Below are 23,247 nucleotides of genomic sequence, written 5' to 3' on the forward strand. Positions count from 1 at the left end.
AATAAACAGATAGTTTCTTGTTATGTATGAAAAAATTAAAGACTGACTAGTGTAGAAAGATAAATTGTAGATCATCTTTTACGAACTGATACAAAAATTATGATCTGGGTCATCGAGGGTCTTGAGCCCTTTTACTCACATCTTTATTGTGAAACAAAGGACCTTTCTGTGCAGAGAATGTCTTCCTGCTCAAGAGCTTTCTTAGCGCCATCTTTATATCTCTGTTCCGCAGACCATAGATGAAGGGGTTCAGCATGGGTGTGACCACTGTGTACATCACTGAAGCTATGGAAGTTGTCCTCGAGTTTTGCAAAATAGCAGAACTAAGATACACCCCAAAGCCTGTACCATAGAATAAAGAGACAACCAGGAGGTGAGACCCACACGTGGAAAATGCTTTATACTTGCCCCCAGAAGACGGAATTTTCAAAATAGAGGTTACAATTCTAGAGTAAGAGAAAAGGATACCAATGAGTGAAACAAAAGCCAGTGGTATATTTGTAAGATAAATTGCCAGGCTATTGAAGAAGGTGTTAGAACAAGCAAGGTGGATCACTTGATTAAGTTCACAAAAAAAGTGAGGGATTTCTAACTGCGTACAAAAGGACAATTGCAAAACCAGTAAGTCATGTAATAGAGAGTCCAGAACACTCAACACCCAGCACGCCAGAAGAAGGCTAGCACAGAACATGGGGTTCATGATAACCACGTAGTGCAGTGGGTGACAGATGGCCGCAAACCGGTCATAGGCCATCACTGTCAAGAGAAAGTTGTCTAATCCAGCAAAAACCATGAAAAAGTATATCTGGCTGAGGCAGCCTGCATAGGTGATCACTTTGCTCTGTGTCTGGAGGTTCAGCAGCATCTTGGGGATGGTGGTGGAGGTGAAACAGATGTCTACAAAGGACAGGTTGGAGAGGAAGAAGTACATGGGTGTGTGGAGGCGGGAGTCTGTGACAATGGCCAGGATGATGAGCAGGTTCCCACTGAAGGTGAGCAGGTACATGGACAGGAACTGCCACAGGAGCAGTGGCTGCAGTTCTCCCTCCTCTGAAAGTCCCAGGAGGATAAATTCTGAAACAGCAGTTTGATTCCTTTGTTCCATGTAACTGCTGAAAACAGCTGGAACAGAGACAAGAGCATAACAAAGTCACAAACAGTGAGCACAGAATTAAAAGAAATGCTGTGACTGGTGTTCCTGGGGGGCTCAGTCATTTCAGCAACCAACTCCTGATTTCAGCTTAGGTCATGATCTCCTGGTGGTGAATTCAACCCCCACACTGGACTCTGCTGGGAGCAGAGGCTATGTCAGATGCTCTTCCTCCCCTTCTCCTCCTCTGCCCATTTGTGTTCTCTCTCTCTCTCTCTCTCTCACACACACACATCTATCTTGTCTATCTCTCTCTCTCTCTATCTCTCAGGATGGCTGAGAGATAGAGAGAGAGAGAGAGAGAAATGCTGAGATTTGTGAAATTTTTGTTTTCAAATTGCTTCACTCATTAATTCTCATACATTACCTATCCATCTAGAATAATAAGCTAAAAATTTCAAGGACCTCAAAAGCCCATGTTTTCCATGTTACTGAAAAAATTAGCAGTCCTGAATTGAAATATTTACCCAAAGTACTGCTGTCCTCTATAAATTTCCTGAGATGTTTTTTGTTCACTTGACAAATATTTTAACCAATTATCTTGTGGCAAGCACTGTTGAGAACATTATAAATTAGTGATGTGTGTTTGACCTTAACAAGATTGAGTCTGATATGTGTGTGTCAGAGGGAGCAATAAAATATTAATGAGTGAGCAAATGACATTTCAAGTGGTGGTTTTCACTAATAAGTAAAATAATGCAAGACAGGGTAGTACAACATGGATGAGAAAACTTTCCAGTGTCTCTTCTCTGATAAGGGGATTTTGAGCAGGAAAGCTGAGGATAGTGGATTCTTGAACCATGCACATAATTTTGAGAAAAACACATAAGGCAGAGAAAGAGCCTGTGCAAAGAGCCTTAGACAAGAGCTCACTGAAACCGTAGGGCAACATCAAAGAGAAAGCTGTGAGCAGGGTAGGTAACACCAAAAGAACAGGTGCTGGATGTAGAAGAGAGAGGATGTCAAAGTCTCCTACATCTTTGGAAATGTTCTAAGGCAATGGACATTGTCATTCTGTGTGTGTGTGTGTGTGTGTGTACATATATATGTACGTCTGTGTGTATATATGCGTGTATATACATATATGTACATATATATATTATATATTTTCTGTAATATATACAAATGGAAATATATATACAAATGGAAAAAAATTCATTCCTCTATAATTCTTTCTCCTTCTCTCTCTATCCTTAGTCTATAGTTGTTCTACAGTCTGCATTTTTTATTCCCTAAGAGAGTTTCAGCTTGCTCTAAATGTTTAACCAGTGTGTACTATAATGATAACTTCTCTATTCCCTACATACAGACACAGACACACACACACACACACACACACACACAACAAACACACACGCACACACACACATGCACACACACACATGCAAGCACGGAAGCACAGAGTGCAGAGAAGGAAAAATACAGTGTTTTCCAGTATTGTAGTACTATGTACCCCTTGTAGCTGAAGCAGAACTGTATTAGAAAGCAGAGGAAAGGCTATACCATGAGCCACAGAGCTTCTTTCTCCTAGGAGGATTGCATTTTATAATTTCAACATTTTAATGGAGTAGTCATGATTAAAGATCATGAGATCCACACAGAATTAGAAGGATGAACACCAATCCTTCTCAAACTCTTCCCAAAAATTTCAAAGGGCAAACACTTCCTACTTTATTCCAAGAGGACAGTACTGCACTTACACTGAAGCCAAAGACGTTGCAAAAAAAGAGGAGTACAGATCAACATTCCATGGGAATCTTTGACTAAATATTACAACTGAATATAGCAGCCTTTTGTTCATGCTGTATAAAAGGATTATGCATTACGACCAAGTGGGATGCATTCCTGGAAGGCAAGGATGGTTTAATTTATTAAAACCCCTCCCTGTAATACACCACAGTAACAGAATGAAGGATAAAAGGCAGGATTATCTCAACTGACGTAGAAAAAAATGACAAAATTCTGCATTATTTCATAATAGCAACATTGGAAAAATTAAGAACAAGAGGAAACTTCCTCAATGTGATATAGGTCACATATGAAAACCCACCTTCAATGTTATTCTTAATAGTGAAAGTGAAACAACCCTAAGATAAGAACAAGGCAAGAATGCCTGCTTTTATAACTTCTTTACACACAGCTTTCCAAATTACAAACAAAGCAATGAACCAGTGAAGAAGAAAGAAAGAAAGAAAGAAAGAAAGAAAGAAAGAAAGAAAGAAAGAAAGAAAGAGAGAGGAAAAGGAGAAGATGACAGAGAAAAGGAGGGAGGGAGGAAGGAAGGTGAGAAAAGAGAAAGAAAAGGGAAGGAAAGGAAAGGAAAGGAAAGGGAAAGGAAGGAAAGGGAAGGCATGAAAATTAGAAAGGAAGAAGGTATACGATTTCTGTTCCTAAAGAAGGTTATTGTATTTTATAAAATAAAACATAATTAAAAACAAGAAAGACCAATAGACTAATACATGGTTCAACAATGTTACAAATACAAATCAAACTCAACACACACAAAACAGATAATCATGTCCAAAAAATGGAGAGAAGACATGAACAGACACTTCTCCAATGAAGACACATAAAAAACATTCATCATCACTAGCCATTAGGGAGATTCAAATAAAAACCACTCTGAAAACAATCTGAGGGGTATGAAGTGGCGGGGGTGGTGGGAGGTTGGGGTACCAGGTGGTGGGTATTATAGAGGGCACGGATTGCATGGAGCACTGGGTGTGGTGAAAAAATACTGAATACTGTTTTTCTGAAAATAAAGAAATTGAAAAAATTTAAAAAGGGGGAGAGGACAAGATGGCGGGTGAGAAGGAGGAGGCGCCTTTTCAGCCAGTACCCCAAAGTGAGCTGATTACATACCCAAGAACTCCAATCACCCATGAAATCAGCCTGAGATCAGAAATATACACCTCTGGATCTCTACAGGGGCAGAAGACACCAGTGGGCAGGTAAAGCGGAATGGGAAAGGTGGACTGATATCAGAAGATAAACAAAAGGGGGAGGGAGGCACCAGAGGCGACAGGTTGGACAGTAATACCCCAATACAAGCGAGAGTGCCCTGCGTCTGGGGACCAGCATTAACTTGGAAATTGGTTGAAAGCACTCCAAAAGAGCAAAGGATCGTGGGGGGGGGGGGGTGGAAATTGTGGGAATCGGGGTGGCTAAGGACAGGGGCTTAAGTCCCCAGCCCAGGACAGCCTCGCCAGAGCTGAGGCAGAGAGAGTGCGGCGGAGAAACCAGCTCTTGGTCCCTAAGCCAACAGCGCACTGGAGAATGTGTGGGTTCTAGTTCCTGTGAGGGGGTGGGAGCCACGCCTGTCAGCAGAACGTGTGAGCCCTACCACAAAGCTTGAGATACGCGCTCATGTCTCTCATGCTCCCCTGAGTTACAAAGGCCCGGCTGGAGCTCTTTGACCCGCGCCATTGTTTCAAAGCCTAAGCCTCGCTCCCCAAACTCTCCCCTGACAGAGGTGCGCAAAAGCCCAGCCTGGTGCTTATGGAGCACCTTTCTCAGTGCCCAAGATGCGCGCCCCACCCATAGCCGCCTCTGAAAAAAGTGCACGCAAGCCGGGCACTCCCAGCCCAGGCCAGTGCCAAAATCTCAGTGTGCCATTGCTGCTTGGAACCTCTGTGGTGGTCGGGAGCTCCCAGACAGCTACCACTGCCTTGGCTTTGGGTACAAGCAAAATATCTGCGCCCCCAGGGTCTGCAACTTGGAACCTGCTCTGCCAGCGGCCAAGGGGGAACTTATTTAGGCTCAGCACCCAGACTGAGGCATCTCTCTGAGAGGGAGATCAGGGTGCGGTTTGTTTTCCTCTAAAACTACAAAAACCATCCAAGGCGGTCAAGGTGAGAGAAAAAAAAAAGTGAACAAGCATAAAAACCGCCAGAGAACAAAAGCCTGAAAAAGAAAACCAGTTTCCTCAGAGCCCACCCCCTTGAGGGGGGGCAGGAGGACTTAACTCAGGAAACATCATTGACTGACAACCCACGTGGCAAGCCCCTCCCCCAGAAAACAAACCAAGAAAGAAAAAAAAAAAAAAGGACTACAAGAGAACAACCACTACTTCATAGGAAAACTTGTATTGTTCACTTGTTCCCACTATTCCAGTTCATTTTTTTTTACACATAGGTAATTTTTTTAACCTATTTACCATCACAGCTAGTTGTACAGTACATAAAATTCCATAATACCTTTCTAACCTGAACTTTTTGATACATACACCTATGTTTTTCTTTTGCATTTTTATTTTTTGAATTCCTTTTTTAAAAATTTAGGTTAGTTTAGTCTAGTTTATTCCTTTTTATTTTTATCCTCTAATATTCATATAGAGTTAAACTTCAAAGTAATCCCCTTTCCCCAATCAATACTACCCCTATAGGTAAGCCAATTTTTAATCCCCTTTCTCTTAGGAAAGTTGAGTCCTTTAACAAAGATATCAAGATACATCCAGGAAGAATCAAAACAACCTTCCTCGCATACACTGAGAATTTATAAGAACTCTCCCATCTTCTTCCACCAGTGTTTCTGTGTTTTTTGTGTTTGTCCTGATAGCATATAAATTTTACACTTGTGGTTCTTTTTGACGAGGTTCTTTCTTTATTTGCATATATTTTTTTCTCTTGTCATATACTTGTATCAGTCTTTTTATCTCTTTTTGTTTGTCTACTTCATAAATCTTACCTTGGGGCCCATCTGGGATGAACCGTCTTTTTCATCTTCCCTGTCTTTCCTGTCTCTCTCTCTTTCTCTCTCTCTCTCTCTCTCTTTTTCTTCTGTTCTTTTTCTTTTTCTTTTCTTTTGTCTCTGGTTTGGGTGGGGAATACTGATTGCTCAGAAGTGTTCCAGGGTGCACCTTGACTGCACCACAGTTGATACATCCAGCTTCATCTGTTCAGTCATCTCCCACCAAAATGACTAGGAGGAGGAATGCCCAACAGAAGAAAAATACAGAGGATGGACTTCTGCAACAGATCTAACGGCTATCAACATAGACAATATGTCAGAAAGAGAATTCAGGCTAACAATTATCCAGGCAATAGCTAGGTTGGAGAAAGCCATGGATGACCAAACAGAATTGATTAGGGCTGAACTGAAAGCGACCAGACAGGATGTTCACAATGTTAGGGCGGAGCTTAAAGCTACCAGGGAGGAGGTTCACAATGCTCTCAATGAGTTCCAATCTAATCTAAACTCTCTCAAAGCTAGGGTTACTGAGACAGAAGATAGAATTAGTGATCTGGAGGAAAACAGATAGAGAGAAAGAATCGGGACGAAGCCTGGAACAAACAGCTTAGAAACCACGAAAACAGAATCAGGGAAATAAATGATGCCATGAAGCGTTCCAACATCAGAATTATTGGAATCCCTGAAGGGGAGGAGAAAGAAAGAAGGCTAGAAGATAGTGTGGAAAAAGCCCTTCATGAAAATTTTCCCAATCTCGCAAATGGAACCAGCATTCATGTACTAGAGGCTGAACGGTCTCCACCCAAGATTATACATTCCAAAAAAAGATCACGACTCCTGATAGTCAAATTGAGGAATTATAATTGTAGGTATAATCTCTTGAAAGCCGCCAGGGCAAAGAGGCTCCTTACTTATTGAGGGAAACCCATCAGAATAATGTCAGACCTGTCCACAGAGACGTGGCAAGCCAGAAGAGGCTGGCAAGATATATTCAGGTCACTAAATGAAAAGAACATGCACCCAAGAATACTTTATCCAGCAGGACTGACATTCAAAATGGATGGAGAGATAAAGAGTTTTCAAGACAGGCAAGGCTTAAAAGACTATGCAACCACCAAGCCGACACTGCTTGAAATATTAAGGGAGTTCTATAAAAGAGGAAAAATCCTAAGAATAGCATTGAACAGAAATACAGACACAGTCTACAGAAAGAAAGACTTCAAAGGTAACTCGATGTCAATAAAAACGTATCTATCAATAATCACTCTCAATGTGAATGGCCTAAATGCACCGATAAAACAGCACAGGGATGCAGATTGGATAAAACGACAGAACCCATCAATATGTTGTCTACAAGAGACCCATTTTGAACCTAAAGATACACCCAGACTGAAAGTGAAGGAATGGAGAAGCATCTTTCATGCCATTGGGCCTCAAAAGAAGGCTGGGGTAGCAATTCTCATATCAGATAAATTAGACATCAAACTAAAGACCATAGTCAGAGATACAGAAGGACACTACAAAATCCTTAAAGGGACTATCCACCAAGATGATCTAACAATTGTAAATATCTATGCTCCCAATATGGGAGCAGCCAATTACTTAAGAAAACTGTTAATCAAGATAAAGAGTCATATTGATATGAATACACTAATCTTAGGAGATCTTCACACACCTCTCTTAGAAATGAACAGATCATCGAAGCAGAAAATCAATAAAGAAACAAGAGCATTGAATGACACACTGGACCAGATGGACCTCATAGATATATACAGAAGATGCCACCCTAAAACAACAGAATACTCATTCTTCTCAAGTGCACACGGAACCTTCTCCAGAATAGACCACATACTGGGTCAGAAATCAGGACTCAACTGATACTAAAAGACTGAGATGATTCCCTGCATATTCTCAGAAAACAATGCTTTGAAACTGGAGGTCAATCACAAGGAAAAGTTCCAAAGGAACTCAAACACCTGGAAGCTAAAGACCACCTTGCTTAAGAATGCTTGGATCTTTTTAATGTACTGTTGAATCCTATTGGCTAGTATTTTGTTGAGTATTTTCGCATCTGTGTTCATCAAGGATATCGGTCTATAGCTCTCTTTTTTGGTGGGATCCTTGTCTGGTTTTGGGATCAAGGTGATGCTGGCCTCATAAAATGAGTTTGGAAGTTTTCCTTCCATTTCTATTTTTTGGAACAGTTTCAGGAGAATAGGAATTAGTTCTTCTTTAAATGTTTGGTAAAATTCCCCCGGGAAGCCGTCTGGCCCTGGGCTTTTGATTGTTTGGAGATTTTTAATGACTGTTTCAATCTCCTTACTGGTTATGGGTCTGTTCAGGCTTTCTATTTCATCCTGGTTCAGTTGTGGTAGTTTATATGTTTCTAGGAATGCATCCATTTCTTCCAGATTGTCAAATTTATTGCCGTAGAGTTGCTCATAGTATGTACTTATAATAGTTTGTATTTCTTTGGTGTTAGTTGTGATCTCTCCTCTTTCATTCATAATTTTATTTATTTGGGTCCTTTCTCTTTTCTTTTTGATAAGTCGGGCCAGGGGTTTATCAATTTTATTAATTCTTTCAAAGAACCAGCTCCTAGTGCCGCAGCAACATCTTCCTAGGAACAACGCAAAAGGCAAGGGAAGCAAGGGAAAAAATGAACTATTGGGATTTCATCAAGATCAAAAGCTTTTGCACAGCAAAGGAAACAGTTAACAAAATCAAAAGACAACTGACAGAATGGGAGAAGATATTTGCAAACGACATATCAGATAAAGGACTAGTGTCCAGAATCTATAAAGAACTTAGCAAACTCAACACCCAAAGAACAAATAATCCAATCAAGAAATGGGCAGAGGACATGAACAGACATTTCTGCAAAGAAGACATCCAGATGGCCAACAGACACATGAAAAAGTGCTCCATATCACTCGGCATCAGGGAAATACAAATCAAAACCACAATGAGATATCACCTCACACCAGTCAGAATGGCTAAAATCAACAAGTCAGGAAATAACAGATGCTGGCGAGGATGTGGAGAAAGGGGAACCCTCCTACACTGTTGGTGGGAATGCAAGCTGGTGCAACCTCTCTGGAAAACAGCATGGAGGTTCCTCAGAATGTTGAAAATAGAACTGCCCTATGACCCAGCAATTGCACTATTGGGTATTTACCCTAAAGATACAAATGTAGTGATCCAAATGGGCACATGCACCCGAATGTTTATAGCAGCAATGTCCACAATAGCCTAACTATGGAAAGAACCTAGATATCCATCAACAGATGAATGGATCAAGAAGATGTGGTATATATACACAATGGAATACTATGCAGCCATCAAAAGAAATGAAATCTTGCCATTTGCGACTACATGGATGGAACTAGAGCGTATCATGCTTAGCGAAATAAGTCAAGCAGAGAAAGACAACTATCATATGATCTCCCTGATATGAGGAAGTGGTGATGCAACATGGGGGCTTAAGTGGGTAGGGGAAGAATAAAAGAAACAAGATGGGATTGGGAGGGAGACAAACCATAAGTGACTCTTAATCTCACAAAACAAACTGAGGGTTGCTGGGGGGAGGGGGTTTGGGAGAAGGGGGTGGGATTATGGACATTGGGGAGGGTATGTGCTTTGGTGAGTGCTGTGAAGTGTGTAAACCTGGTGATTCACAGACCTGTACCCCTGGGGATAAAAATATATGTTTATAAAAATGGTGGCAATAAAATGTATTAAAAAAAAAAAGAATGCTTGATCAACCAGGAAATCAAGGAAGAACTGAAACAATTCATGGAAACCAATGAGAATGAAGACAATGCGGTCCAAAACCTATGGGATACAGCAAAGGCGGTCCTAAGGGGAAAATACATAGCCATCCAAGCCTCCCTCAAAAAATTGAAAAATCCAGAACACACCAGCTGTTTCTACACCTTAAAGAACTGGAGAATCAAAAACAAATCAAACCAACTCCACACATAAGAAAGGAAATCATCAAGATTAGAGCTGAGATCAAACCAGAGATACAGTAGAACGTATCAATCAAACTAGAAGCTGGTTTTTTGAAAGAATCAATAAGATCGAAAAACCATTGGCCATACTAATCCAAAATAAAAGAGAGAAAGCCCAAATTCATAAAATTATGAATGAAAAGGGAGAGATCACAATGAACACCAAGGAAGTAGAAACAATCATCAGAAGTTATTATCAACAGTGATATGCCAATAAGCTTAGCAACCTAGATGAAATGGATGCATTCCTGGAAAAATATAAACTACCAAAATTGAACCAGGAAGAAATAGACAACCTGAATAGACGGATATCTAATAACGAGATTGAAGCAGATCAAAATATTCCCAAAAAACAAGAGCCCAGGACCTGACAGATTCCCTGGGGAATTCTACCAAACATTCAAAGAAGAAATAACACCTACATTGAAGCAGAGGGAAAACTTCCAGACTCTTTCTATGAATCCAGCATTACCCTGATCCCCAAACCAGGCAAAGACCGTACCAAAAAGGAGAATCTTAGACCAATATCACTGAAGAATACGGATGCTAGATTCTCAACAAGATCCTAGCCAACAGGATCCAACAGCACATTAAAAAGATTATCCACCATGATCAGGGGGGATTCATCACTGGGCTACAAGGATGATTCAACATTCCCAAATCAATCAATGCGATACAACAAATTAATATGGTCCTCTCAATTGATGCAGAAAAAGCATTTGACAAAATCCAGCATCCATTCCTGATTAAAATGCTTCAAAGTATAGGGATAGAGGGAACATTCCTGAACTTCATCAAGTCTATGAAAGACCCACAGGAAATATCACCCTCAATGGGAAAAAGCTTGCAGCCTTCCCATTGAGATCAGGAACAAGACAAAGATGCCCACTTCCACCACTCTTGTTCAACATGGAATTAGAAGTCCTAGCAACAGCAATCAGACAACAAAGAGAAATAAAAGCTATCCAAATTGGTAATGAAGAAGTCAAACTCTCTTTCTTTGCAGATGTCATGATTCTTTATATGGAAAACCCAAAAGACTCCACCGCCAAACTACTAGAAGTCATACAGCAATTCAGCAACGTGGGGGATACAAAGTCAATGTGCAGAAATCAGTGGCTTTCTTATACACTAACAATGAAAATACAGAAAGGGAAATTAGAGAATCAATTCCATTTACTATAGCACCATGAACCATAAGATACCTGAGAAGAAAACTAAGCAAAGAGGTAAAGGATCTATACTTGAGGAACTACACTCATGAAAGAAATTGAAGACGACACAAATAGATGGAAGACCATTCCATGCTCTTGGATCGGAAGAATAAACATTGTTTAAATGTCTATACTGCCTAGAGAAATCTATACTTTTCATGCCTTTCCGATCAAAATTCCACCGGTATTCTTCACAGAGCTGAAGAAAATAATCCTAAAATTTGTATGAAATCAGAAGAGATCCCAAATCACTAAGGAAATGTTGAAAAACAAAAATAAAGCTGGGGGCATCACATTACTTGATTTCAAGCTTTATTAAAAAGCTGTGATCACCAGGACAGCATGGTACTGGCATAAAAAAAGCCACATAGACCAGTAGAACAGAGTAGAGAGCCTCTACTGTGGACCCTCAACTCTATTGTCAATTAATCTTCGACAAAACAGGAAAAAATATACAGTGTAAAAAAGACAGTCTCTTCAATAAATGGTGCTGGGAAAACTGGGCAGCTATATGTAGAAGAATGAAACTGGACCATTCTCTTACACCATACACAAAGATAAACTCAAAATGGATAAAAGACCTCAGCATGAGACAGGAATCCATCAGAATCCTAGAGGAAAAATAGGCAGTAATCTCTTCGATATCAGCCAGAGCAACTTCTTTCAAGATATGTCTCCAAAGACAAAGGAAACAAAAGCGAAAATAAACTTTTGGGACTTCATCAAAATCAAAAGCTTCGGGACACCTGGGTGGCTCAGTTGGTTGGACGACTGCTTTCGGGTCAGGTCATGATCCTGGAGTCCCGGGATCGAGTCCCGAATCGGGCTCCCAGCTCCATGGGGAGTCTGCTTCTCCCTCTGACCTTCTCCTCATTCATGCTTTCTCTCACTGTCTCTCTCTCAAGTAAATAAATAAAATCTTAAAAAAAAAAATCAAAAGCTTCTGCACAGCAAAGAAAACAGCCAAAAAAACAAAGAGGCGACCCACGGAATGGGAGAAGATATTTGCACATGAAAGTACAGACAAAGGGTTGATATCAGGGATCTATAATGAACTCCTCAAACTCAACACACACGAAACAGACAAACATATCAAACAATGGGCAGAAGATATGAACAGACACTTCTCCAATCAAGACATACAAATGGCTATCAGACACATGAAAAATGTTCATCATCATTAGCCCTCAGGGAGATTCAAATTAAAACCACATTGAGAAATTAAAAATAGAACTTCCCAATGACCCTGCCATTGCACTACTGGGTATTTACCCCAAAGATACAGATGGAGTGAAAAGAAGGGTCATCTGTTCCCCAATGTTTATAGCAGCAATGGTCATGGTCGCCAAACTGTTGAAAGAACCAAGATGACCTTCAACGGAGGAATGGATAAGGAAGATGTGGTCCATATACACTATGGAGTATTATGCCTCCCTCAGAAAGCATGAATACCCAACTTTTGTAGCAACATGGACCGGACTGGAATAGATTATGCTGAGTAAAATGAGTCAAGCAGAGAAAGTCAATAATCATATGGTTTCACTTATTTATGGAGCATAACAAATAGCATGGAGGACATGGGGATATAGAGAGGAGAAGGTAGTTGGGGAAAATGGAAGGAGAGGTGAACCATGAGAAACTATGGACTTTGAAAAACAATCTGAGACTTTTGAAGGGGCCGGGGTTGGGAAGTCAGGGTACCAGGTGGTGGGTATTATAGAGGGCACGGATTGCATGGAGCACTGGATGTGGTGCCATATTATGAATACTGTTATGCTGAAAATAAAAAATAAATTTAAAAAAATAAAGATAAGAAAAACCACATTGAGATATCACCTTACACCAGTGGAATGGCCAAAATTAGCAAGTCGGGAAACATCATGTGTAGGAGAGGATGTGGAGAGAGGGGAACCCTCTTCCACTTTTGGTGGGAATGCAAGTTGGTGCAGCCTCTTTGGAAAACAGTGTGGAGATTCCTCAAGAAATTAAAAATAGAACTTCCCTATGACCCTGCCATTGCACTCCTGGGTATTTACCCCAAAGTTACAGATGTCGTGAAAAGAAGGGCCATCAGTACCCCAGTGTTTATAGCAGCAATGGTCACGGTCGCCAAACTATGGAAAGAACCAAGATGCCCTTCCACGGTTGAATAGATAAGGAAAATGTGGTCCATATCCACTACGGAGTATTATGCCTCCATCAGAAAGGGCGAATACCCAACTTTTGTAGCAACATGGACAGGACTGGAAGAGTTTATGCTGAGTGAAATAATTTAAGCAGAGAGAGTCAATTATCATATGGTTTCACTTGTTTTTGGAGCAAAACATAAGCATGGAGGACATGGGGAGTTAGAGTGGAGAGGGGAGTTCGGGTAAATTGGAAGAGGAGGTGAATTATTAGAGGCTATGGACTCTGAAAAACAATCTGAGGGGTTTGAAGTGGCAGGGGGTGGGAGGTTGGGGTACCAGGTGATGGGTATTATACAGGGCACGGATTGCATGGAGCACTGGGTGTGGTGAAAAAATAATGAATATTGTTATGCTAAAAATAAATTAATTTTTTAAAAAACACCAAAAAAATAAAAAAGATCAAAAGCTTCTGCGCAGCAAAGGAAACAGTCCAAAAAACAAAGAGGCAACCCACGGAATGGGAGAAGGTATTTGCAAATGACAGTACAGACAAAAGGTTGATATCCAGGATCTATAAAGAACTCCTCAAACTCAACACTCACAAAACAGACAATCATATCAAAAAATGGGCAGAAGATATGAACAGAGACTTCTCCAAAGAAGACATACAAATGGCTATCAGACACATGAAAAAATGTTCATCATTACTAGCCATCACGGAGATTCAAATTAAAACCACATTGAGATACCACCTTACACCAGTTAGAATGGCCAAATTAACAAGACAGGAAACAACATGTGTTGCAGGGGCTGTGGAAAAGGGGAACCCTCTTCCACTGTTGGTGGGAATGCAAGTTGGTGCAGCCTCTTTGGAGGACAGTGTAGAGATTCCTCAAGAAATTAAAAATAGAGCTTCCCTATGACCCTGCTATTGCACTCCTGTATATTTACCCCAAAGATACAGATGGAGTGAAAATAAGGTCCATTGTACCCCAATGTTTATAACAGCAATGGTCATGGTCGCCAAACTGTGGAAAGAACCAAGATGCCCTTTAACAGACGAATGGATAAGGAAGATGTGGTCCATATACAGTATGGAGTATTATGCCTCCATCAGAAAGCATGAATACCCAACTTTTGGACGGGACTGGAAGACATTATGCTGAGTGAAATAAGTCAAGCAGAGAGAGTCAATTATAATATGGTTTCACTCATTTGTGGAGCATAACAAATAGCATGGAGAATATGGGGAGTTAGAGAGAAGGGAGTTGGGAGAAATTGGAAGGGGAGGTGAACATGAGAGACTATGGACTCTAAAAAACAATCTGAGGGGTTTGAACTGGGGGGGGGAGGTTGGGGTACAAGTTGGTGGTTATTATAGAGGGCACGATTTGCACTAGGTGTGGGGAAAAATAATCAATACTGTTATGGTGAAAATAAATAAAAAATAAATTTAAAATAATTCCTCAAGTATTTGTAATAGAACTGGAGGAAATAATCTTAAAATTTGTATGGAATCAGAAGAGACCCCAAATCGCTAAGGAAATATTGAAAAACAAAAATAAAACTGGGGGCATCACGTTACCTGATTTCAAGCTTTACTACAAAGCTGTGATCACCAAGACAGCATGGTACTGGATTAAAAACAGGCACATAGTCCAGTGGAACAGAGTAGAGAGCCCAGATATGGACCCTCTACTCTATTGCCAATTAATCTTCGACAAAACAGGAAAAAATATACAGTGGAAAAAAGACAGTCTCTTCAGTAAATGGTGCTGGGAAAACTGGGCAGCTAATGTAGAAGAATGAAACACGACCATTTTCTTACACCGTACACAAAGATAAACTCAAAATGGATAAAAGACCTCAACATGAGACAGGAATCCATCAGAATTCTAGAGGAGAATATAGGCAGTAACCTCTTCGATATCAGCCATAGCAACTTCTTTCAAGATAGGTCTCCAAAGGCAAAGGAAACAAAGCGAACATGAACTTTGGGGACTTCATCAAGATCAAAAGCTTCAGCACAGCAAATGAAACAGTCAACAAACAAAGAGGCAACCCATGGAATGGGAGAAGATATTTGCAAATGACAGTACAGACAAAGGTTGATATCCAGGATCCATAAAGAACTCCTCAAATTCAACACGCACAAAACAGACAATCATATCAAAAATTGGGCAGAAGATATGAACACAGACTTCTCCAATGAAGACATACAAATGGCTATCAGACACATTAAAAAATGTTCATCATCACTAGCCATCAAGGAGGTTCAAATTAAAACCACATTGAGATCCACCTTACACCAGTTGGAATGGCCAAAATTAGCAAGACAGGAAACAACATGTGTTGGAGAGGATGTGGAGAAAGGGGAACCCTCTTACACTGCTGTTGGGCATGCAAGTTGGTGTGGCCATTTTGGAGAACAGTGTGGAGATTCCTCAAGAAATTAAAAATAGTACTTCCCTATGACCCTGCCATCGCACTACTGGGTATTTACCCCAAAGTTACATATGGAGTGAAAAGAAAGGCCATATGTACCCCAATGTTTATAACAGCAATGGCCACGGTCGCCAAACTGTGGAAAGAACCAAGATGCCCTTCAACAGAGGAATGGATAAGGAAGATGTGGTCCATATACACTATGGAGTATTATGCCTCCATCAGAAAAGATGAATACCCAACTTCTGTAGCAACATGGACGGGACTGGAAGAGATTCTGCTGAGTGAAATCAGTCAAGCAGAGAGAGTCAATTATCATATGGTTTTACTTATTTGTGGAGCATAACAAATAGCATGGAAAACATGTGGAGTTAGAGAGAAGGGGATTGGGGTAAATTGGAAGGGGAGATGAATCATGAGAGACTATGGACTCTGAAAAATAATCTTGGGGTTTTGAAGGGGTGGGGGGGTGAGAGGTTGGTGTACCAGGTGGTGGGTATTATAGAGGGCATGGATTGCATGGAGCACTGGGTGTGGGGAAAAAATAGTGAATACTGTTATGCTGAAAATAAATAAAATATAATTTTTTAAAAATGTTCAAAGATAAAGTCAGTGTTTTGGGATACTTCCACAGATTTCAATGCAATCTCGTGGTAGCACATTTACTTATCTTTACATCTCTCAATTTGTTTACACAGTAAGTACCTTGAGAGAAGAAACATCTTTTTTATTCCCAAATTAAATGGTAGTGTTTACCGTATGTTAAATACTGAAAAAATATTTGTTGAAAGACTACAATAACAAATGGCTGAATAGTGATAAACAGTCACTCTCAAAAATGAAAGAACAAGCAATGAAACAGAGGAAAGACTGTTGAGGAATGGAGTCTCTATGATTAAACATTACTACAGAGAAGACATTTCAGAGAGAGGTGGCTTAGTGCAGCCAGTTTCTCTCCAGAATCAAAGTCTGAACAGGCAGGCCTTAGCTTTATTAAACTCTCCTTAACTTGTCCCTGTCAATCCCCCAACAATAATCACCAACAAAAGGGGTCCTTCCCACCACACAACAGGTCCCCAGCACTTGTGACTCACCCAGATGTTATCACAGAACAGTATGAGATCCCTGACCCATTTTCTCCCATGGATGATTGATGAGGTTGGAAGTTATGCCCCCAGAAAAGGAAGAGACATGGTCCCATTCATGAAGGCTTTGGAAGGCACAGTTATGTGTTTGTATCATCTGAGATTAGAAAAGATGAAGTCAGTGGGTTCAGCAAAGACATTTTCAATTTCTGTGGCTACAGAGGCTGAATTCCCAGGAGTCTCATTAATGAAATAGTCTTTTGTCTCACTTCCCATTGAAAGACTTGGTCAGAAACACACAATGCAAACTAGTCCCAGTGTTGGTATTAGGACACCACCTGGGCATTCCATGATCATCTCTTATCCCATTAAACTCTTTGATCCCACAAGGAGGTCCTCTCCCTGTAGAGGGTCTCACTAAGCCAGAGTACCCCATAATGAATATGCAACTCTTTATTTGGAAGAGAGATTCCATTTTCCCTAAATCTCTTCTTTCTCCCATCTGGACCCTCTCCTGTTGGCTCATGATCATGGATTCCCCAGCCCCCACAATGCTTTTCCTGTTTTGCACCTCTTTCTCCTTCATTGTACACGGTGTCTGTTTAACATGGCGCAACCATTAGCCTCTTCAGGCATCTTGCAAACACTTGGACAGCAGGGGTGGATACAGAGGTACTAATGTACATCCTGGGGATTAAGAAAAGTGTAAGACATGGATCAGAGTTAAAACAGAGCAAGAGACTGAACAACAAATGAATGTACTAACCTGAAGTGGCCCTGACACCTGATGAAGAGAACACCAACATGATCGACTCTTCCAGGGGAGATAAAGGAAGGCTTCCCAAACAAGCTTACAATTGTCCTGAGTCTTGATGTCAGGGAAAGGGGTAAGAGCACTCCAAGAAGGGGTATCAGGGCAGTCCATGTGACAGTTAGACTGTTAGGGTACAGTCAAGGTATTTCCTGTACTTCATTCTTGCTGACCAGGAATAAGGGGCTAAGGATGATAATTGAAACCTGCCCCTGGGCAGTGAGACAGCGTTCAGATAGCAGAGATGCTTATATTTTGGCTACAGGCTGACATGTTTTTTTTATGAAAATAGTTGAGTGTCAGTGCAGATTTCATGATGGCATATCCAGGAACAAGCTCACCCTGTGGAAAAGTCATCCTGTGACAATGTTATATGTACACTCTTGCTACTATACTCAAAGGAAACTGATAATGTATAGACTGAAAAATAGAGAATGAATGGACACTTTTACAGGGGAAAAAAACATAAAATAGTATGCAAGTTTGCCACATAGATGGAGCTAAAGGTTTAGTGCTGTATGAAATAAGTCAGTCTGAAAAAGACCAATACCAGTTGATGCCAATCATATATGGAATTGAAGAAACAAAACATATGAACAAACCAGGAAAAAAGAGACAAGAAAACACAGACTCTTAAATACAGAAAGAAAATGGTGATTGCCAAAGTGGAGGTGGGTGAGGAGATGGGTGAGATAAAAAAAGAGGATTAAGACTACACTTATCTTCATGAACACTGAACAGTATACACAAATGTTGGATCATTGTGTTGTACACTTGAAGCTAATATAACAATGCATGTTATTATACTTTCATAAAAAATAATCCCAGGGAGAGGGGGAAACCTGATTTACAGAGTTACCACATTTTACTTTTAAAGCAATATGTTTTTTAAAACAGTAACACAAACAGAAACAGAAATCACTGGGCTAGGAGAAAGCCCATATATATAAACTCTCATGTATATTATTGAATGATTTTTTATATTTCCAGGACAGTTCAATGGTAACCGGACAGCCATTCCAAGAAATAGTGGTGGGTAACCAAGACTTCCATCTGCAAAATCTTGAAGGTGACCTTTCTGCCCATGATCTACAAACATGACTCCAAATGGATCACAGATCTAACCACAAGAAATAACACTGTAAGTACATCGAAGGAAACACAAAAGTACATCTTTATGATATTGGATTTGACCAAGATTTCCAGTATATAATACCAAGGACACGGGCAACCAGAGAAAAAAGTACTTCCATAAGTTCAAACTATGTGTGCATTGAAAGGCACTATTTCCCAGGTGAAAAGGCAAGCCACAAAGAAAAAATTGGCAAACCGCATACTTGATTACAAATTAATATCCAAAACATGTACAAAAATTCAATAACAAAAGACCCAAAAAATACATTTTTTAACTTTATTTTATTCTTTTTTTATTACAGCAAAACAGATATCATAAAATTTAGATCTTATCCATCTTTAACTGTACAGCCCAGCAGTATTAACAACAGAGCTCCAGAACTTTTCCTTCTTGCAGAGCTGAAATTCTGTACACATTGAACAATTCCCATTCCCCCTTCCCTTGGTTTCAGGCAACAACTGTTCTAGTTTCTATTTCGAAAAGTGGTGACTTTAGAGATTTCATATACATGAAATCATGTAATTATGTGTCTTGTCTGCTTTTCTTAATTTTTTATTTTCTTTCAGTGTACCAGAATTCACTGTTTATATACCACAACCAGTGTTCCATGCAATACCTGCCCTCCATAATACCCACCACCAGGATCACCCAACCTCACACTCTCTGCCCCCTCAAAAGAAAAGCAAAAATGAACTTTCGGCACTTAATCAAGATCAAAAGCTTCTGCACAGCAAAGAAAACAGTCAACAAAACAAAGAAGCAACCCATGGATTGGGAGAAGATATTCAGAAATGACACTAAAAAAAGTATTTTTAAAAAATGAAAGAACAACTGTTGGCAATGATATGGTAAAAAAGAAACTCTCTTGCACTGCTGGTGGGAATGCAAACAGGTGAAGCCAATATGGAAAACAGTATGGAGGTTCCTCAAAAGTTAAAAATAGAACTTTCTGGTGATCGCAGCTTTGTTTTTTTTTTGTTTTGTTTTGTTTTGTTTTTGTTTTTGTTTTTGTTTTTTTGTGGTATCAAGGACTTTTTTCTTTATCAATTTTTGGAGGAATAATTAACATAAAGTATATCCACCTAACAGCATACAATTCTGAGCGTTTGGGCTCTCACATACACTCGTGAAAACACCACAACAATCAAGAAACTGTGTGTGATCGCAGCTTTGTAATAAAGCTTGAAGTCAGGTAACGTGATGCCCCCAGCTTTATTTTTGTTTTTCAACATTTCCTTAGCGATTCAGGGTCTCTTCTGATTCCATAAAAACTTTTGGATCATTTGCTCCAGCTCTTTCAAGAATACCGGTGGGATTTTGATAGGAATGGCATTAAAAGTATAGATTGCTCTAGGCAGTATAGACATTTTAAGAATGTTTTTTCTTCCGATCCAAGAGCATGGAATGGTCTTCCATCTTTTTGTGTCTTCTTTGATTTCTTTCATGAGTATTCTGTAGTTCCTCAAGTACAGATACTTTACCTCTTTGGTAAGGTTTATTCCCAGGTGTCTTATGGTTCTTGGTGCTATAGTAAATGGAATCGATTCTCTAATGTGCCTTTGTGTATTTTCATTGATAGTGTATAAGAAAGCCACTGATTTCTGCACATTGACATTGTATTCTGCCACGTTGCTGAATTCCTGTATGAGTTCTAATAGTTTGGGGGTGGAGTCGTTTGGGTTTTCCACATAAAAAATCGTGTCATTTGTGAAGAGAGAGAGTTTGACTTCTTCTTTGCCAAGTTGGATACCTTTTATTTCTCTTTCTTGTCTGGTTGCTGTTGCTAGGACTTCTAATACTATGTTGAACAAGAGTGGTGAAAGTGGGCATCCTTGTCGTGTTCCTGATCTCAATGGGAAGGCTGCAAGCTTTTTCCCATTGAGGATGATATTTGCTGTGGGTCCTTCATAGATAGATTTGATGAGGTTCAGGAATACATAAAAACATAGACCAGTGGAACAGAGTAGAGAGCCCAGATATGGACCCTCAACTCTATGGTCAATTAATCTTCGACAAAACAGGAAAAAATATACAGTGGAAAAAAAACAGTCTCTTCAATAAATGGTGCTGGGAAAACTGGACAGCTATATGTAGAAGAATGAAACTCAACCATTCTCTTACACCGTACACTAAGATAAACTCAAAATGTTTAAAAGACCTCAATGTGAGACAGGAATCCATCAGAATCCTAGAGAACATAGGCAGTAATCTCTTCGATATCAGCCACAGCAACTTCTTTCAAGATATGTCTCCAAAGGCAAAGGAAACAAAAGCGAAAATAAGCTTTTGGGACTTCATCAAAATCAAAAGTTTCTGCACAGCAAAGGAAACAATCAAGAAAACAAAGAGGCAACCCACGGAATGGGAGAAGATATTTGCAAATGACAATACAGACAAAGGGTTGATATCCAAGATCTATAATGAATTCCTCAAACTCAACACACACAAAACAGACAATCATATCAAAAATGGGCAGAAGATATGAACAGACACTTCTCCAATGAAGACATACAAATGGCTAACAGACGCATGAATAAATGTTCATCATCACTAGCCATCAGGGAGATTCAAATTAAAACCACATTGAGATATCACCTTACACCAGTTAGAATGGCCAAAATTAGCAAGACAGGAAAAAACAATGTGTTGGAGAAGATGTGGAGAAAGGGGAACCCTCTTGCACTGTTGGTGGGAATGCAAGTTGGTGCAGCCTCTTTAAAGAACAGTGTGGAGACTCCTCAAAAAATTAAAAATAGAACTTCCCTATGACCCTGCCATAGCACTCCTGGGTATTTACCCCAAAGATACAGATGTCGTGAAAAGAAGGGCCATCTGTACCCCAGTATCTATAGCAGCAATGGCCAAGGTCTCCAACCTATGGAAAGAACCAAGATGTCCTTCAATGGACGAATGAATAAGGAAGATATGGTCCATATACACTATGGAGTATTATGCCTCCATCAGAAAGGATGAATACCCAACTTTTGTAGCAATATAGACAGGACTGGAAAAGATTATGCTGAATTAAATAAGTCAAGCAGAGAGAGTCAATTATCATATGGTTTCACTTATTTGTGGAGCATAACAAATATTATGGAGGATAAGGGGTGTTAGAGAGGAGAAGGGAGTTGGGGTAAGTTGGAAGGGGAGGTGAATCATGAGAGACTATGGACTCGGAGAAACAATCTGAGGGGTTTGAAGTAGCGGGGGGGGTGGGAGATTGGAGTACCAGGTGGTGGGTTTTATAGAGGGCACAGATTGCATGAAGGACTGGGTGTGGTGAAAAAATAAGGAATAGTGTTATGTGAAATAAGTAAATTAATTTAAAAAATAGGATTTTTTTATGATCCAGTAAACTCACTTCTAGGTTGGTAACTACCCCCAAAATTCAAAATTCAAAGGAGTACATTTTTACAGCAGCATTATTTACAGTAGCTAAGCCATAGAAGCCAACCAATTATCCATGAACAGATGAATGGTTAAAGAAGATGCTATATAATTATACTTATAATAAAATATTACTCAACCATAAAAAGAATGAAATCTTCCTATTTGCAATTCATGGACAGAGCTACAGAATGCAAAGCTACGTGAAATAAGTCAGCCATAGAAAGACAAATACCACATGATTTCACTCATTTGAAGAACTTAAGAAACAAAACAAATGAGCAAAGGTAAAAGAGAGAGAAACAAACTTGAAACAGACTCTTTAGAGAACAAACTGATGGTTACCAGAGGGGAAATAGGGGTCATGGGTGAAGTAGGTGATGGGGATTATGGAGTGCACTGCCCCTGATCAACACTGGGTGATCTATGGAGGTAATAAATCACTATATTGTACACCTGAATCTAACATTACGCTATATGTTAACTACACCAGAATCAAAATTTAAAATAATTTAAAAAATAAAATTAACAGTAAAAAAAAAAAAAAAACAAGCAATGGACTCAAATAGATATTTCTCCAAAGGAGATATGGAACTAATATTTAACACAAAAACGATGTGTAACATCATTAATTATTGGGGTAATGTAAACCAAAACTGTAATGTAATACCACTTCACAAAGAGACACTTCTCCAAAGCAGATATAGGAATCAATACTTAGTACATGAAAGATGGGTAACATAAATATCTTTAGGGAAATGCAAACCAAAACCATAATAGAACACCACTTCACACACACTAGGATGGTTATTTTCAAAGATAAACAGAAAATAGCGTTGGTGAGGACGTGGGGAAACTTGAACCTGGTGATGTTTTCCTGATGAGAATTTTAAAAGTGGCACAGCCTCCATGGGAACCCGTGTGCCCGTTCCTCAAAAACTGAAACACGGAATTATCATATGATCCAGCAGTTTCACCAGTGGGTATATGCCTACTTATATGCCCCCTAAGAATTTGTAGCAGTGACTAGAACAGATATTTGGACACCACTTGTCATAAAACTTTAGTTACAGTGGCCAAAGTGTGGACACAACCTCAATCTCCATCAACAAAATGACAGATGAATAAAGCGTGGTGACCACAGACCGTGGAAAACCATTTGTCGTTCATTCTGTTTTGTAAAAAAAAT

General features: G+C 39.8%; 1 protein-coding gene across 1 annotated transcript; it reads right to left on the reverse strand.

The window, feature by feature from the left end:
* Positions 1-109: 109 nt before the first annotated feature.
* On the reverse strand, positions 110-16,899 carry LOC309842424 (olfactory receptor 7A17-like; the record flags this gene model as incomplete). Its single annotated transcript, XM_082686564.1, has 2 exons — positions 16,735-16,899; positions 110-1,122 (listed from the first exon to the last, which is right to left on the reverse strand). Exon 2 carries the CDS (start codon positions 1,103-1,105, stop codon positions 110-112), a length of 996 nt encoding a protein of 331 aa, XP_082542690.1. The 5' UTR covers positions 1,106-1,122; positions 16,735-16,899.
* Positions 16,900-23,247: the final 6,348 nt, after the last annotated feature.

Source organism: Mustela nivalis (assembly GCF_964662115.1).
Source record: "Mustela nivalis genome assembly, chromosome: 1".
NCBI lineage: Eukaryota > Metazoa > Chordata > Mammalia > Carnivora > Mustelidae > Mustela > Mustela nivalis.